Below are 13748 nucleotides of genomic sequence, written 5' to 3' on the forward strand. Positions count from 1 at the left end.
AACGGGACAGTGTCGGAGCGACTTCTTCTTGGGGAGGGCACGGAGCGGGCGATGCGGCGGAACAAGGGGAGGGTGTGGAGGCAACAGGAGGACGAACCGAGGCCGGGAGTGCGGGGGGTGCCGGTGGAGCGTCTCGGCGGAGCAGCAGCTAATTCAGCATCCCTGCGGGGAGACGGGCAGAGCTGAGCCCAGCTCGGGGCCGGGGATGGGAGCGGGAAAGGGAACGGGGCGTTACCTGGAGCGGTGGCCACGGGGCGCCCTGAAACACAGCGAGACGACGTCAGATCGCCTGCACTCCCACCCTCCCTGCTTAGCCCCTTTCCCCAGCGCTCACCTTTCTGACTGCGCAGAAACATGAAGAGCCCCAGCGCCAGGAAGACGAGCCCCAGCACGAAGCCCCCCACGCCCGTCAGCATTTTGCTCCTGCCCGCGTCCGACGGCGGCTCTGCGGGGACGAAAAAGGGGGCTCAGCGTCGGGGGCGAGGCTCCGCCCTTCTCCCCCCTTCCCCGGTTCCAGCCTTACCCCAGTGCTGGCTGATGGGTTGCGGCAGGCTGGCGTGCTCCACCCGGCACTCGTAGCTGTCCCCGCGCTGCGGGACGGTCTCCAGCACCACCAGCACCTGGTACGTCCAGTCCCCGTTCTGCATCACGTCCGTGGACACCACGCGCTCCGTCTCCTCCCTCCCGTTCTGGAACCACTTCACCTCGATCTCCGCCGGGTAGAAGCCCGTCACGTAGCACGCCAGCCGGTCGCTCTCGCCCAGGGAGCCCGACTGCAGCGCCGAGACCCTCACCTTGGGCTGCACTGCGGGGCACGGCGGCAGCGCTGCGGACCGACCGCCACAGCGCGGCGCCTGCCCGTCCGTCCGCGCTGTGCCCGGCCGCACTCACCGCTCCTCTGCACCGTGATGGACTCATACACCCCGTAGTTGTGCCGGCAGTACGTGTCCACTGCACCCCGTAAGTACTCCATATACTCGGTTTTGCTGTTGTAGTGCTCAGCCTGACGCTCTCCCAGCGTTGTATCGGCCACAAATTTCCCCACGTCGCTGTCGAAGTGCACGTACTGCTGCCGGTTGTAGATGTGCCGGTCCACCAATCTCACCCGCTCGGTGCCGTTCAGGAAGTGGCACTCCGCTATAAAAGCATACTGGAAGACCGCTGCGAACAGACGGCACGGTCAAGGCTCACAACCGCCCCCAGCCATCCCCCCCGCCCCCTCCTCGTCCCCGCTGCCCCCCAACCACTGCTCTCCCGCCCCCCGCCCTCCATCCCTCCGGAGCCCCGCGTCGCGGCTCCGAGCTCACCCGAGGGCCGCTCCCAGCTCCCAGCGCTCCCAGCTTCGTTAATGGACTGGGCCAGCAGTGCCACCAGCACGGCCACCGCCGCCGGGACGCGCCCGCTCCCCATGGCTGCTGCCGCAGGACGATGGGGGACCCGGCACCACACGCCAGCACCCAGCCCGGGTCCGGGCTGGGTGGGCCAATGAGGGGCGACTTCGTGGGGAGGCGTCACCCGTCTCCAGGCAGAGTTGGGCGCAGCGGGGCTCCCTCTGACACTCTGCCCCGGTCCCATCGTCACACGGGGGTCCCCACGGCTCTCATCCCACCCGATGTTCCCCCCACGATATCACCACGGTTATTCAGTGTTCATCCCACTGTATGGCTGTGGTCACCCAATGGTCTCACCATAATGATGCCACTTTCTGACCCTGTTCTCATCCCATACTCCCCATTTTTGTCCCTCTGCCCCTTCATGGTCAGCTCATGGTTAACAGACCTGTCATCAGGCCATGTTAAGCTCATGTTCCTACAGTGTTGCCTTCATAGTGACCTCACATCACCCAATCATGTCCCCAGTGGGTCCCAGATGTCCTCAATGGGACCCAGATGTCCTCAATGCAACAGAACCTGGCCATTCCCAATGCCATCCAGCTTTCCATGCAGCATGGCACACAGATGTGCACATGGGATGGGACCCAGCTGTCCCCACTGTCATCCAGATGCCTCCTTGGGTTGGGAAATGACCATCCCTCATGTCACCCAGATGTCCACGTGCGATGGAACCTGCTCATCCCTCATGGCATCCCAACGTCCAGCTTGGGATGGGATCCCAATGTCACCCAATCCTCCTGCTGAAGGATTCTGCTTCTGCTGAACCCCCTCCCATCCTCACCATGAGCAGAGAAAGGAGTGATCCTGTGCTCACTGCTATGGGTCTCACCCTACACCTGGCACTGCTCCTTCAGGGTCATGTCTTTGATCCTGGCTGCGTCCCCATCCCCTCCAAGATGGATTTCCTACTGCAGGAAGACCAAGGATGTGAAGCAGAGTGGGAACGGGGCAAACCGATGCATTCTGCTTGAACAACAGCCCTATTCTATTGACTTATGTATTTATTTTCTGCCTTCAGCTGCTCTCGGAAGGAACCGGAGGACAATGCGCTCCTCCAGCCCAAGTCCGACAGTGCCGCCTATGGGGCTGCGCAAAACAAAGCAAATCCCAGGCGGAGCTTCGGCTCCGATTAACAGTTGTTGCACATTCTGACTCTTTAACGGCCGCTATAATCGCGATTTTAGGGGCTATCCGTGCGCTGCTTGCAAACCCCTGCGCGATGCAGCAGCATATTTGGGGGGGGAACCCTATACGTGGTGGGGAGGACCCCTATACAGGGAGGGCAGTGAGCCCAAGAGACCCCCAAATCAGGTGAATTCACACGTAACGACTTTTAATGCTGTTTGCTCACAGAAAACGCTTCTTCGATGCTCTCCACCACTCCGACGTGTACAATAGACCAATTCATTCTGACCATTTGATGCAATTAAAGAGTATATTTGGTTAAAGGACCCAAACCACCTTCTGGTACTGAACGGAATAGAAGAGCACAGACCGCCCGCTTCCTTCCCCTGCCGTCGCACAACAGAAGGTCCCCATGGATGTGCAGACAACGGGACAGCGTCGGAGCGACTTCTTCTTGGGGAGGGCACGGAGCGGGCGATGCGGCGGCACGGAGGGAGGGTTGGGGGGCAACACGAGGGAGAGCCGCGGCCGGGAGTGCGGGGGGTGCCGGTGGAGCGGAATGGCGGAGCAGCAGCTAATTCAGCATCCCTGCGGGGAGACGGGCAGAGCTGAGCCCAGCTCGGGGCCGGGAATGGGAGCGGGAATGGGAACGGGACGTTACCTGGAGCGGTGGCCACGGGTTGCCCTGAAACACAGCGAGACGAGGTCAGAGTGGTCGTAACCCCCCTCCCCCCTGCTCAGCCCCTTTCCCCAGCGCTCACCTTTCTGACTGCGCAGAAACATGAAGAGCCCCAGCGCCAGGAAGACGAGCCCCAGCACGAAGCCCCCCACGCCCGTCAGCATTTTGCTCCTGCCCGCGTCCGACGGCGGCTCTGCGGGGACGAAAAAGGGGGCTTAGCGACGGGGGGCGACGCTCCGCCCTTCCCACCCGTTCCCCGGTTCCAGCCTTACCCCAGTGCTGGCTGATGGGTTGCGGCAGGCTGGCGTGCTCCACCCGGCACTCGTAGCTGTCCCCGCGCCGCGGGACGGTCTCCAGCACCACCAGCACCTGGTACGTCCAGTCCCCGTTCTGCATCACGTCCGTGGACACCACGCGCTCCGTCTCCTCCCTCCCGTTCTGGAACCACTTCACCTCGATCTCCGCCGGGTAGAAGCCCGTCACGTAGCACGCCAGCCGGTCGCTCTCGCCCAGGGAGCCCGACTGCAGCGCCGAGACCCTCACCTTGGGCTGCACTGCGGGGCACGGCGGCAGCGCTGCGGACCGACCGCCACAGCGCGGCGCCTGCCCGTCCGTCCGCGCTGTGCCCCGCCGCACTCACCGCTCCTCTGCACCGTGAAGGGCTCCACAGCCCCGTAGTTGTGCCGGCAGACCGTGTCCACTGCACCCCGTTTGTACTCCAGATACTCGGTGTTGCTGTTGTAGTGCTCAGCCTGAGGCTCTCCCAGCGGTGTATCGGCCACATATTTCCCCACGTCGCTGTCGAAGTGCGCGAACTGCTGCCGGTTGTAGATGTGCCTCTCCACATATCTCACCCGCTCGGTGCCGTTGAGGAAGTGGCACTCCGATATAAAAGACCGCTGGAAGTACGCTGCGGGCAGACGGCACGGTCAGGTCTCACAGTCGCCCCCCTCCAGACCCCCGCCCCCTCCCCGTCCCCGCTGCCCCCCAACCACTGCTCTCCCGCCCCCCGCCCTCCATCCCTCCGTTGCCCCGAGCGCGGCTCCGAGCTCACCCGATGGCCGCTCCCAGCTCCCAGCGCTCCCAGCTTCGGGAATGGACTGGGCCAGCAGTGCCACCAGCACGGCCACCGCCGCCGGGACGCGCCCGCTCCCCATGGCTGCTGCCGCCCGACGATGGGGGACCCGGCACCCCGTGGTAGCAATAAGCACGGGTCCGGGCGGGGAGGGCCAATGAGAAACAGCGGAGCGGGGACGCGTCACTCGTTTCCAGGCAGAGCTGGGCACAGCGAGGCTCCCTCTGACACTCTGTCCCCGTCCCACCGCCCCACGGGAGTCCCCACAAACCTCGTCTTACCCGATGTTCCTCCATGATCTCAGCATGGCCATCCAGTCTTCACCTCACTATATGGCCCTGGTCACCCCGTGGTCACCCAGTGGTCTCTCCATAGTCGTGCCACTGTCACCTCTTTGTCATCCTTTTCTCACAAATGGTGTCCCCAAGGGGTCTGTCTGGGAGCGGTGCTCCTCCTCATCTTTATCAAAGACCATTGAAGATCACCAAAGGCCACTGAAGGCTTCTGAAGGCCACCAAAGATCACCAAAGACCACCAAAGATGGCCAAAGACCACCAAAGATCATCGAAGACCACTGAAGACCTCTGGAGACCACCAAAGACCACCAAGGATCACCAAAGGCCACTGAAGGATTATGAAGACCACCAAAGACCACCGAAGACCACAGAAGACCACCAAAGATCCCCAAAGGCCACTAAAGACCACCAAAGGCCACCGAAGACCTCTAAAGACCACCAAAGACTACTGAAGACCACTGAAGATCACGAAAGGCCACTGAAGACCACCAAAGACCACCGAAGATCACCAAAGACCACCAAAGATCACTGAAGGCCACTAAAGACCATCAAAGACCACCAAGGACTACCAAAGACCACCAAAGACCACCAAAGGCCACTGAAGACCTCTGAAGACCACCAAAGACCACCACAGATCACAAAGACCCCCCCGAACACCCCCTCATGCAAGCACTGAAGGGTCGAATATGTGCTGGAATCTCATCTTTACATCACCCATGTCTCTGGGGTGGCTGATAGTGGCTGCTTTAGGTCAGCGTGTGGGGAAAGCCGGGATATCCCACCCACGTCCCCTCTCCACCATCGTTTCTAAATGAGTTTCCCCTCTCCGACCCCCCCGACCCCCCTTTTTTTAATGGTTTTCAGGGATTTTTATAATTAATATTGACGAAGTGACGGGGGAGGGGGAGGTGTGGCCACAGCGAAGGCGAAAGCGAAAGCAGAGGAGAGCGATGGCCGCGGGGCTGCGGCTGCTGCTGGCGGGTGAGACCCGACCCCCCCCCCCCCGGACCCCCTCATATCCCACCCTTAAATTGCCTCCCTCCCTCCTTCTCCATGCTGAGCTTCTCCTCCACCCCCAGGGCTCTGCTGGTCGCAATTTAGGGTTAAAGACGCCGCTTCTTCTCCTCCCCCCCCCGCTCCGTTGCGGTGCGCTCTGCAGGAGGGGGCTGGGCGCGGGGGTGCGCTGCCGGGGGGGGCCAATACCCGTCCCGCATTGCTGCGCTTTGGGGGGGACGCGGAGACCCCCCCCGAACCCGGCCCGGAGCCTGAAGTCACCTTCAATGTCAGCGGTAAGTGGGATGCTGTGACCCTCCTTTGTGCCCCTCCTTTGTCCTCCCCCCCCCCTCCCATGCCCCCATCTCCTTTACTTCCCATAATACTCCCATCGCCCCCCAAAATATCCCCTGTGTCCCCCGCTGTCCCCATCATCCCAACGTTCCCAATGTCCCTATAGCTCCTCCAGGTCCCCACCGTCCCTTATCATCCCCCAAATGGCACCAATGTCCCCAAAACTCCCATTACCCCCCCACCCCCGCCCCAAGATCCCCAAGAGTCCCATTAATCCCAATATCCCCATTACCCCCAAACATCCCCAATGTCCCCCCTATATCCCCCAGAGACCCCATCAACCCCCAATATCTCCCAAACTATCCCCATTGTCCCCATTAACCCCAAAACGACCCCATTACGCCCCCCTCCATCCTCACCCCCCCCTCCATCCCTTCATCCCTCTCACTCCTTTCCCCCCCCCCGCAGACCCCTGGGGAGCTCTGACCCCACTCGGGGTCCCCCCCCGGACACCCCCCAGCTGTGAACTGAACCCCACGAAACCCCAAACCGGCTCTGGTCCATGGAGCCGCTCTCTTCACCCCGACGCCCGCAGCCCCCCAACCGCGGGGGGGCAGTGGTGGGTAGCGGCGGTGGGGACCCCCCAGTACGGTGCCACTGCGCTGCTGCAGGGGGGGACGAGCACGGAAGGAACCATCACTGCTGCCGGTAAGGGGGGGGGGGGGGGACTTGGGGTATCCGTCCCCTGGTGTCCCCATGTCCCCTCACCTCCCCATGTCCCCTCATGTCCCCATATCCCCCAGTGTCCCTATGTCCCCTCACCTCCCCATGTCCCTTCAACTCCCCATGTCCCCCCATTGTCCCTATGTCCCCCTGGTATCCCCGTGTCCCCTCATTTCCCCATGTCCCCTCACCTCCCCACATCACCCAGTGTCCCCATGTCCTCTCCTGTCCCCATGTCCCCTCACCTTTTCATATCCCCCAGTGTACCTATGCCCCCCTGGTATCCCCTTGTCCCCTCACTTCCCCATGTCCCCTTAGTATCTCCATGTCCCCTCACCTCCCCATGTCCCCCCAGTGTCCCCATATCCCCCAGTGTCCCTATGTCCCCTCACCTCCCCATGTCCCTTCACCTCCCCATGTCCCCCCATTGTCCCTATGTCCCCCTGGTATCCCCGTGTCCCCTCATGTCTCCATGTCCCCTCACCTCCCTATGTCCCCCAGTGTCCCCATGTCCCCTCACCTCCCCATGTCCCCCCATTGTCCCTATGTCCCCCTAGTATCCCCATGTCCCCTCACCTCCCCATGTCCCCTTGACATCCCCATGTCCCCTCAGCTCCCCATGTTCCCCCAGTGTCCCCATATCCCCCAGTGTCCCTATATCCCTTCACCTCCCCATGTCCCCCCAGTATCCCTATATCCCCCCAGTATCTGCATGTCCCCTCATGTCCCCATGTCCTCTCACCTCCCTGTGTCCCCCCATTGTCCCTATGTCCCCCTGGTATCCCCTTGTCCCCTCATGTCTCCATGTCCCCTCATCTCCCTATGTCCCCCAGTATCCCCATGTCCCCTCACCTCCCCATGTCCCCTTGACATCCCCATGTCCCCTCAGCTCCCCATGTCCCCCCAGTGTCCCCATATCCCCCAGTGTCCCTATGTACCTTCACCTCCCCATGTCCCCCCATTGTCCCTATGTTCCCCCAGTATCCCCTTGTCCCCTCATGTCTCCATGTCCCCTCACCTCCCTATGTCCCCCAGTGTCCCCATGTCCCCTCACCTCCCCATTTCCCCCCATTGTCCCTATGTTCCCCTAGTATCCCATGTCCCCTCACCTCCCCATGTCCCCTTGACATCCCCATGTCCCCTCAGCTCCCCATGTCCCCCCAGTGTCCCCATATCCCCCAGTGTCCCTATGTCCCCTCACCTCCCCATGTCCCCCCAGTATCCCTTTATCCCCCCAGTATCTGCATGTCCCCTCATGTCCCCATATCCCCTCACCTCCGTGTCCCTTCACCTCCCCATGTCCCCCCATTGTCCCTATGTCCCCCTGGTATCCCCATGTCCCCTCATTTCCCCATGTCCCCTCACCTCTCTATGTCCCCCATTGTCCCCATGTCCCCTTACTTCCACTATGTCCCCACAATGTCCCCTCCTGTCCTCATGACCCCTCAGTGTCCCCATGTCCCCTCACCTCCCCACATCAACCAATGTCCCCATGTCCTCTCCTGTCCCCATGTCCCCTCACCTTTCCATATCCCCCAGTGTACCTATGCCCCCCTGGTATCCCCTTGTCCCCTCACTTCCCCATGTCCCCTTAGTATCTCCATGTCCCCTCACCTCCCCATGTCCCCCCATTGTCCCTATGTCCCCCTGGTATCCCCGTGTCCCCTCATGTCCCCATGTCCTCTCATCTCCCTATGTCCCCCATTGTCCCCATGTCCCCTTACTTCCCCCATGTCCCCTCAATGTCCCCTCCTGTCCCCATGACCCCTCAGTGTCCCCATGTCCCCTCACCTCCCCACATCAACCAATGTCCCCATGTCCTCTTCTGTCCCCATGTCCCCTCACCTCCCCATGTCCCCCCATTGTCCCCATGTTCCCCTAGTATCCCCATGTCCCCTCAGCTCCCCATGTCTCCCTGATGTCCCTATGTCCCCTCACCTCCCCATGTCCCCCCATTGTCCCCATGTCCCCTCCTGTCCCCATGTCCCCTCAGTGTCCCCATGTCCCCTCACCTCTCCACATCACCCAATGTCCCCATGTCCCCCCAGTGTTCTCATGCCCCTTCCCATCCCCATGTCCCCCCACCTCCCCATATCCCCCATGTTCCAATGTCCCCTTGGTATCCCCATGTCCCCTCGCTTCCCCATGTCCCCCCATTGTCCCCATGTCCCTCCATTGTCCCTATGTCCCCTTAGTATCCCCATGTCCCCTCAGTTCCCCATGTCTCCCCAATGTCCCCATGTCCCCTCATGTCCCCATGTCCCCCCATTGTCCCCATGTCCCCTCATGTCCCCATGTCCCCTCACCTCCCCATATCCCTCAATGCCCCCATGTCCCCCCAGTATCCCCATGTCTCCCCACATCCCCCCAATGTCACCATGTCCCTTCACCTCCCCATGTCCCCCCATTGTCCCTGTGTCCCCCCAGTATTCCCGTGTCCCCTCATGTCTCCATGTCCCCTCACCTTCCCATATCCCCCAATATCCCCATGTCCCCCCATTGTCCCTATGTCCCCCTGGTATCCCCATGTTCCCTCAGCTCCTCGTGTCCTCTCCTGTCCCCATGTCCCCTCACCTCCCCATGTCCTCCCATTGTCCCTATGTCCCCCTGGTATTCCCATGTCCCCTCATGTCCCCATGTCCCCCCAGTGTCCCTGTGCCCCTCTGGTATCCCCATGTCCCCTCATTGTCCCCATTTCCCCCCAGTATCCCCGTGTCCCCTCATGTCTCCATGTCCCCTCACCTCCCTATGTCCCCCCATTGTCCCCTTGTCCCCTCAGTGTCCCCATGTCCCCTCACCTCTCCACATCACCCAATGTCCCCATGTCCCCCCAGTGTTCTCATATGTCCCCTCCCATTCCCATGTCCCCCCACCTCCCCATATCCCCCATGTTCCAATGTCCCCTTGGTATCCCCATGTCCCCTCACTTCCCCATGTCCCCCCATTGTCCCCATGTCCCCCCATTGTCCCTATGTCCCCTTAGTATCCCCATGTCCCCTCAGTTCCCCATGTCCCCTCATGTCCCCATGTCCCCCCATTGTCCCCATGTCCCCCCAGTGTCCCCATGTCCCCTCAGCTCCACATGTCCCCTGATTGTCCCTATGTCCCCCCAGTATTCCTGTGTCCCTTCAACTCTCCATGTCCCCCAATGTCCCTATGCCCTGTGTCCCCTCATTTCTCCATGTCCCCTCACCTCCCCATGTCCCCCCATTGTCCCTATGTCCCCCTGGTATCCCAATGTCCCCTCACCTCCCCATATCCCTCAATGCCCCCATGTCCCCCCAGTATCCCCATGTCTCCCCACGTCCCCCCAATGTCACCATGTCCCTTCACCTCCCCATGTCCCCCCATTGTCCCTGTGTCCCCCCAGTATTCCCGTGTCCCCTCATGTCTCCATGTCCCCTCACCTTCCCATATCCCCCAATATCCCCATGTCCCCTCACCTCCCCATGTCCTCCCATTGTCCCTATGTCCCCCTGGTATTCCCATGTCCCCTCATGTCCCCATGTCCCCCCAGTGTCCCTGTGCCCCTCTGGTATCCCCATGTCCCCTCATTGTCCCCATTTCCCCCCAGTATCCCCGTGTCCCCTCATGTCTCCATGTCCCCTCACCTCCCTATGTCCCCCCATTGTCCCCTTGTCCCCTCAGTGTCCCCATGTCCCCTCACCTCTCCACATCACCCAATGTCCCCATGTCCCTCCAGTGTTCTCATGTCCCCTCCCATCCCCATGTCCCCTCACCTTCCCATGTCCCCCCATTGTCCCCATGTCCCCCCAGTATCTCCGTGTCCCCCCATGTCTTCATGTCCCCTCACCTCCCTGTGTCCCCTCACCTCCCCATATCCCCCAGTGTCACCATGTCCCCTCACCTCCCCGTGTCCCCCCAGTGTCCCTATGTCCCCCTAGTATCCCCGTGTCCTCACCTGTCCCAATGTCCCCTCACCTTCCCATATCCCCCATTGTCCCCATGTCCCTCCATTGTCCCTATGTCCCCTTAGTATCCCCATGTCCCCTCAGTTCCCCATGTCTCCCCAATGTCCCCATATCCCCTCACCTCCCCATGTCCCCCCAGTGTCCCCATATCCATATCCCCTCACCTCCCCATGTCCCCTCATGTCCCCATGTCCCCCCAATGTCCCCATATCCCCTCACCTTCTCATGTCCCCACAGTGTCCCTGGCGGTGCTCACCCACACCCCGACCCTCCAAGGCCGTGTGGGGTCCCCCATCCACCTTCACTGCGCCTTCGCTGCCCCTCCATCCCCTTTTGCCCTCGAGTGGCGTCACCAAAGCAGGGGTGCAGGGCAGGTCCTGCTGGCCTATGACAGCACCAGCGTCCGAGCCCCCCGTGCCACCCCTGGGGCTGAACTGCTGCTGGGGACACGGGATGGGGACGGGGTGACATCGGTGACACTGCGCCTGGCAAGGCCATCACCGGGGGATGAAGGCACCTATATCTGCTCAGTGTTCCTGCCCCATGGGCACGCACAGACAGTGATGCAGCTCAATGTCTTCGGTGCGTTCATGTGGGGCTGGTGGTGTTCCTATGGGGTGTGTGTGACTGTGTGGTATTCATGTTGGTTATATAGGACTTATGGGACCAGGTGGTGTTCTTATGGGGGTTATAGGGTGGATGGGACTGGGTGGAATTCCTATGAGGGTTATAGGGTGGATGAGACTGGGTGCTGTTCCTATGGGGGTTGTAGGGTGGATGGGGCTGGGTTCTGTTCCTATGGGGGTTATAGGGTGTATGGGACTGGGTGGTATTCCTATGAGGGCTATAGAATGGATGGGGCTGGGTGGTATTCCTATTGGGGTTATCGGGTGGATGGGACTGGGTGGCATTCCTATGGGGGCTATAGGGTGGATGGGGCTGGGTGGTATTCCTATGGGGGTTGTAGGGTGGATGGGGCTGAGTGGTATTCCTATGGGGGCTATAGGGTGGATGGGGCTGGGTGGTATTCCTGTGGGGGTTATAGGGTGGATAAGACTGGATGGTATTCCTATGGGGGTTGTAGGGTGGATGGGACTGGGTGGATGTGAGTCCTATAGGATGATATGATGATATATATATCATCCTACAGGATGATGATATGATATGATATATGGGATGATAATTTCTATAGGATGAGTTGGCATCATCCCACAGTTCACCTGTAGGATCATAGGGGGGGATGAGCCCTATAGGATTGGCTATATAGGACCAATGTCCCCCCACGTTTCTCCTAGAGCCCCCCAAGGTGACACTGTCCCCAAAGAACCTGGTGGTGACCCCAGGGACGTCAGCAGAGCTGCATTGCCACGTGTCTGGCTTCTACCCCTTGGATGTGACGGTGACGTGGCAGCGCCGCGCAGGGAAGTCGGGGCCATCACGATCAACAGGGGGCTCCGTGATGGACAGCTGGACTTCAAGTCATCGCCGGGCTGCTGATGGAACCTACAGCAGGACAGCAACAGCACGGCTGATCCCTGCAGGTCCCCAACACCATGGGGACGTCTACAGCTGTGTTGTCACCCACAGTGCACTGGCCAAACCAATGCGAGCCTCCGTCCGACTCCTCCTGGCTGGTGAGGGGGGATGTGGGGATATTGGAGGTATTGGGGTGGTGGGATTGTGGTTAGGAGGGTCTAAGAGGCATTGGGATCATGGTTGGGGACACCAAGGGACACTGGGACTGAGGTTGGGGACACCAAGAGATAGTGGGACCATGGTTAAGAGGGTCTAAGGGACATTGGGATCATGGTTGGGGTCATCTAGGGACACTGGAACTGAGGTTGGGGACACCAAGAGACATAGGGACCGTGGTTAGAAGGGTCTAAGGGACATTGGGATCATGGTTGGGGACACCAAGGGACACTGGAGCTGAGGCTGGGGACATCAAGAGATCTTGGGACCATGGTTAGGAGGGTCTAAGGGACATTGGGATCATGGTTGGAGACACCAAGGGACATTGGAACTGAGGTTGGGGACACCAAGAGACATAGGGACCGTGGTTGAGAGGGTCTAAGGGACACTGGGATCATGGTTGGGGTCATCTAGGGACACTGGAACTGAGGTTGGGGACATCAAGGGACACTGGGACCATGGTTAGGAGGGTCTAAGGGACATTGAGATCATGGCTGGGGACACCAAGGGACACTGGAACTGAGGCTGGGGACACCAAGAGACATTGGGGTTGTCGTTAGGAGGTTCTAAGGGACATCAGGAGGATGGCTTGGGCCAACCAGATATCATGGATTTGGGTTGGGGACACCAAAGGACCCCAGCCCCAGGGTTGGAGACCCCACCCAAGGTGGTGCCACCATGCTTAGGGCTGTCATTGTCCCCACAGGCACCGAGGGGCTGCACCTGGAGGACATCACGGGGCTCTTCTTGGTGGCTTTTATCCTCTGTGGCCTCATCCGTTGGCTCTACCCTACAGGTGAGTGCTGTTCCCAGCTCCCAGTGCTCCCACATCCTCACACCCAATATCCCTATGGCCCTATGACCCCATGTCCCCATGAACAAAGTTACTATGTCCCAATATCCTGTGTCTCCATGTCCCCCCATGTCCCCACATCCCCATTCACTCACTCTTTCTCTCCCCTCAGCTGCACGACCCAAAGAGGAAACCAAGGTAACATCCCCATCAAGAAACCCCAAATACCCCCCAAAACACCTCAAAGAACCCCAAAACTCACCACCCACCCCCAACCCTTCATGTCTTGCAGAAATCACAGTGACCTCCACTCCAGCTCTCAGTACCTCAGCTCCAGATAATAAAGGGGTTTTCACCCCAAAGTGCTCTCTTGTCTCCATGTGTCCCCACAAACCAGACTGGGGGGGGGGGGGGAAGGGAGGGAACTGGAGGCAAACTGGGAGCACTGGGAGGGAGATTTGGGTTGGTGAGGCAGCTGAGTGGTGCAGGGGACAACAGGGTGACAACACTTGGGGACATCTGGGTGACAGTGGGATTAAATTGGGTGACAAAAAGAGAGAGTATGGGATGAGAATGGGGTGACAAAGTGGCATCATTATGGAGAGACCATTGGGCGACCACAGCCATAAAGTGGGTTGAACACTGAATAACCGTGGTGATATCGTGGGGGGAACATCGGGTGGGACGAGGGCCGTGGGGACCCCCGTGTGACGATGGGACCGGGGCAGTGTCAGAGGGAGCCTCGCTGAGCC

The 13748-nt window shown here is 60.3% G+C and overlaps 3 protein-coding genes across 3 annotated transcripts; 1 reads left to right on the plus strand and 2 right to left on the minus strand.

Moving 5' to 3' along the window:
• Positions 1-17: 17 nt before the first annotated feature.
• On the minus strand, positions 18-1423 carry LOC140262988 (class II histocompatibility antigen, B-L beta chain-like). The gene is made up of 6 exons (XM_072357722.1): positions 1308-1423; positions 892-1161; positions 524-805; positions 335-445; positions 236-259; positions 18-162 (listed from the first exon to the last, which is right to left on the minus strand). Exons 1-6 carry the CDS (start codon positions 1408-1410, stop codon positions 149-151), a joined length of 804 nt encoding a protein of 267 aa, XP_072213823.1. The 5' UTR covers positions 1411-1423; the 3' UTR covers positions 18-148.
• A 1552-nt stretch (positions 1424-2975) lies between these two features.
• Positions 2976-4386, minus strand: LOC140262986 (class II histocompatibility antigen, B-L beta chain-like). The gene is made up of 6 exons (XM_072357720.1): positions 4253-4386; positions 3839-4108; positions 3471-3752; positions 3281-3391; positions 3181-3204; positions 2976-3107 (listed from the first exon to the last, which is right to left on the minus strand). The coding sequence occupies exons 1-6, from the start codon at positions 4353-4355 to the stop codon at positions 3094-3096; spliced, it is 804 nt and encodes a 267-aa protein (XP_072213821.1). The 5' UTR covers positions 4356-4386; the 3' UTR covers positions 2976-3093.
• A 1090-nt stretch (positions 4387-5476) lies between these two features.
• On the plus strand, positions 5477-13356 carry TAPBP (TAP binding protein). The gene is made up of 8 exons (XM_072357718.1): positions 5477-5550; positions 5649-5858; positions 6325-6564; positions 10749-11093; positions 11807-12145; positions 12910-12999; positions 13169-13194; positions 13289-13356. Exons 1-8 carry the CDS (start codon positions 5520-5522, stop codon positions 13298-13300), a joined length of 1293 nt encoding a protein of 430 aa, XP_072213819.1. The 5' UTR covers positions 5477-5519; the 3' UTR covers positions 13301-13356.
• Positions 13357-13748: the final 392 nt, after the last annotated feature.

This window comes from Excalfactoria chinensis, chromosome 27, assembly GCF_039878825.1.
Source record: "Excalfactoria chinensis isolate bCotChi1 chromosome 27, bCotChi1.hap2, whole genome shotgun sequence".
Lineage (NCBI taxonomy): Eukaryota > Metazoa > Chordata > Aves > Galliformes > Phasianidae > Excalfactoria > Excalfactoria chinensis.

What these genes read in the sequence shown, in the direction of transcription:
- LOC140262988 (XM_072357722.1), bottom strand. Translation starts at nt 1,410, where the DNA reads ATGGGGAGCGGGCGCGTCCCGGCGGCGGTGGCCGTGCTGGTGGCACTG. An exon ending in CATCACGGTGCAGAGGAGCG is followed by an intron (nt 806 to 891) that starts GTGAGTGCGGCC and finishes CGTGCCCCGCAG; the next exon opens with TGCAGCCCAAGGTGAGGGTC. An exon ending in GTTTCTGCGCAGTCAGAAAG is followed by an intron (nt 260 to 334) that starts GTGAGCGCTGGG and finishes GCTGTGTTTCAG; the next exon opens with GGCGCCCCGTGGCCACCGCT.
- LOC140262986 (XM_072357720.1), bottom strand. Translation starts at nt 4,355, where the DNA reads ATGGGGAGCGGGCGCGTCCCGGCGGCGGTGGCCGTGCTGGTGGCACTG. An exon ending in CTTCACGGTGCAGAGGAGCG is followed by an intron (nt 3,753 to 3,838) that starts GTGAGTGCGGCG and finishes CGTGCCCCGCAG; the next exon opens with TGCAGCCCAAGGTGAGGGTC. An exon ending in ACCCATCAGCCAGCACTGGG is followed by an intron (nt 3,392 to 3,470) that starts GTAAGGCTGGAA and finishes TCGTCCCCGCAG; the next exon opens with AGCCGCCGTCGGACGCGGGC.
- TAPBP (XM_072357718.1), top strand. Translation starts at nt 5,520, where the DNA reads ATGGCCGCGGGGCTGCGGCTGCTGCTGGCGG. An exon ending in AGTCACCTTCAATGTCAGCG is followed by an intron (nt 5,859 to 6,324) that starts GTAAGTGGGATG and finishes CCCCCCCCGCAG; the next exon opens with ACCCCTGGGGAGCTCTGACC. An exon ending in CCGTTGGCTCTACCCTACAG is followed by an intron (nt 13,000 to 13,168) that starts GTGAGTGCTGTT and finishes CTCTCCCCTCAG; the next exon opens with CTGCACGACCCAAAGAGGAA.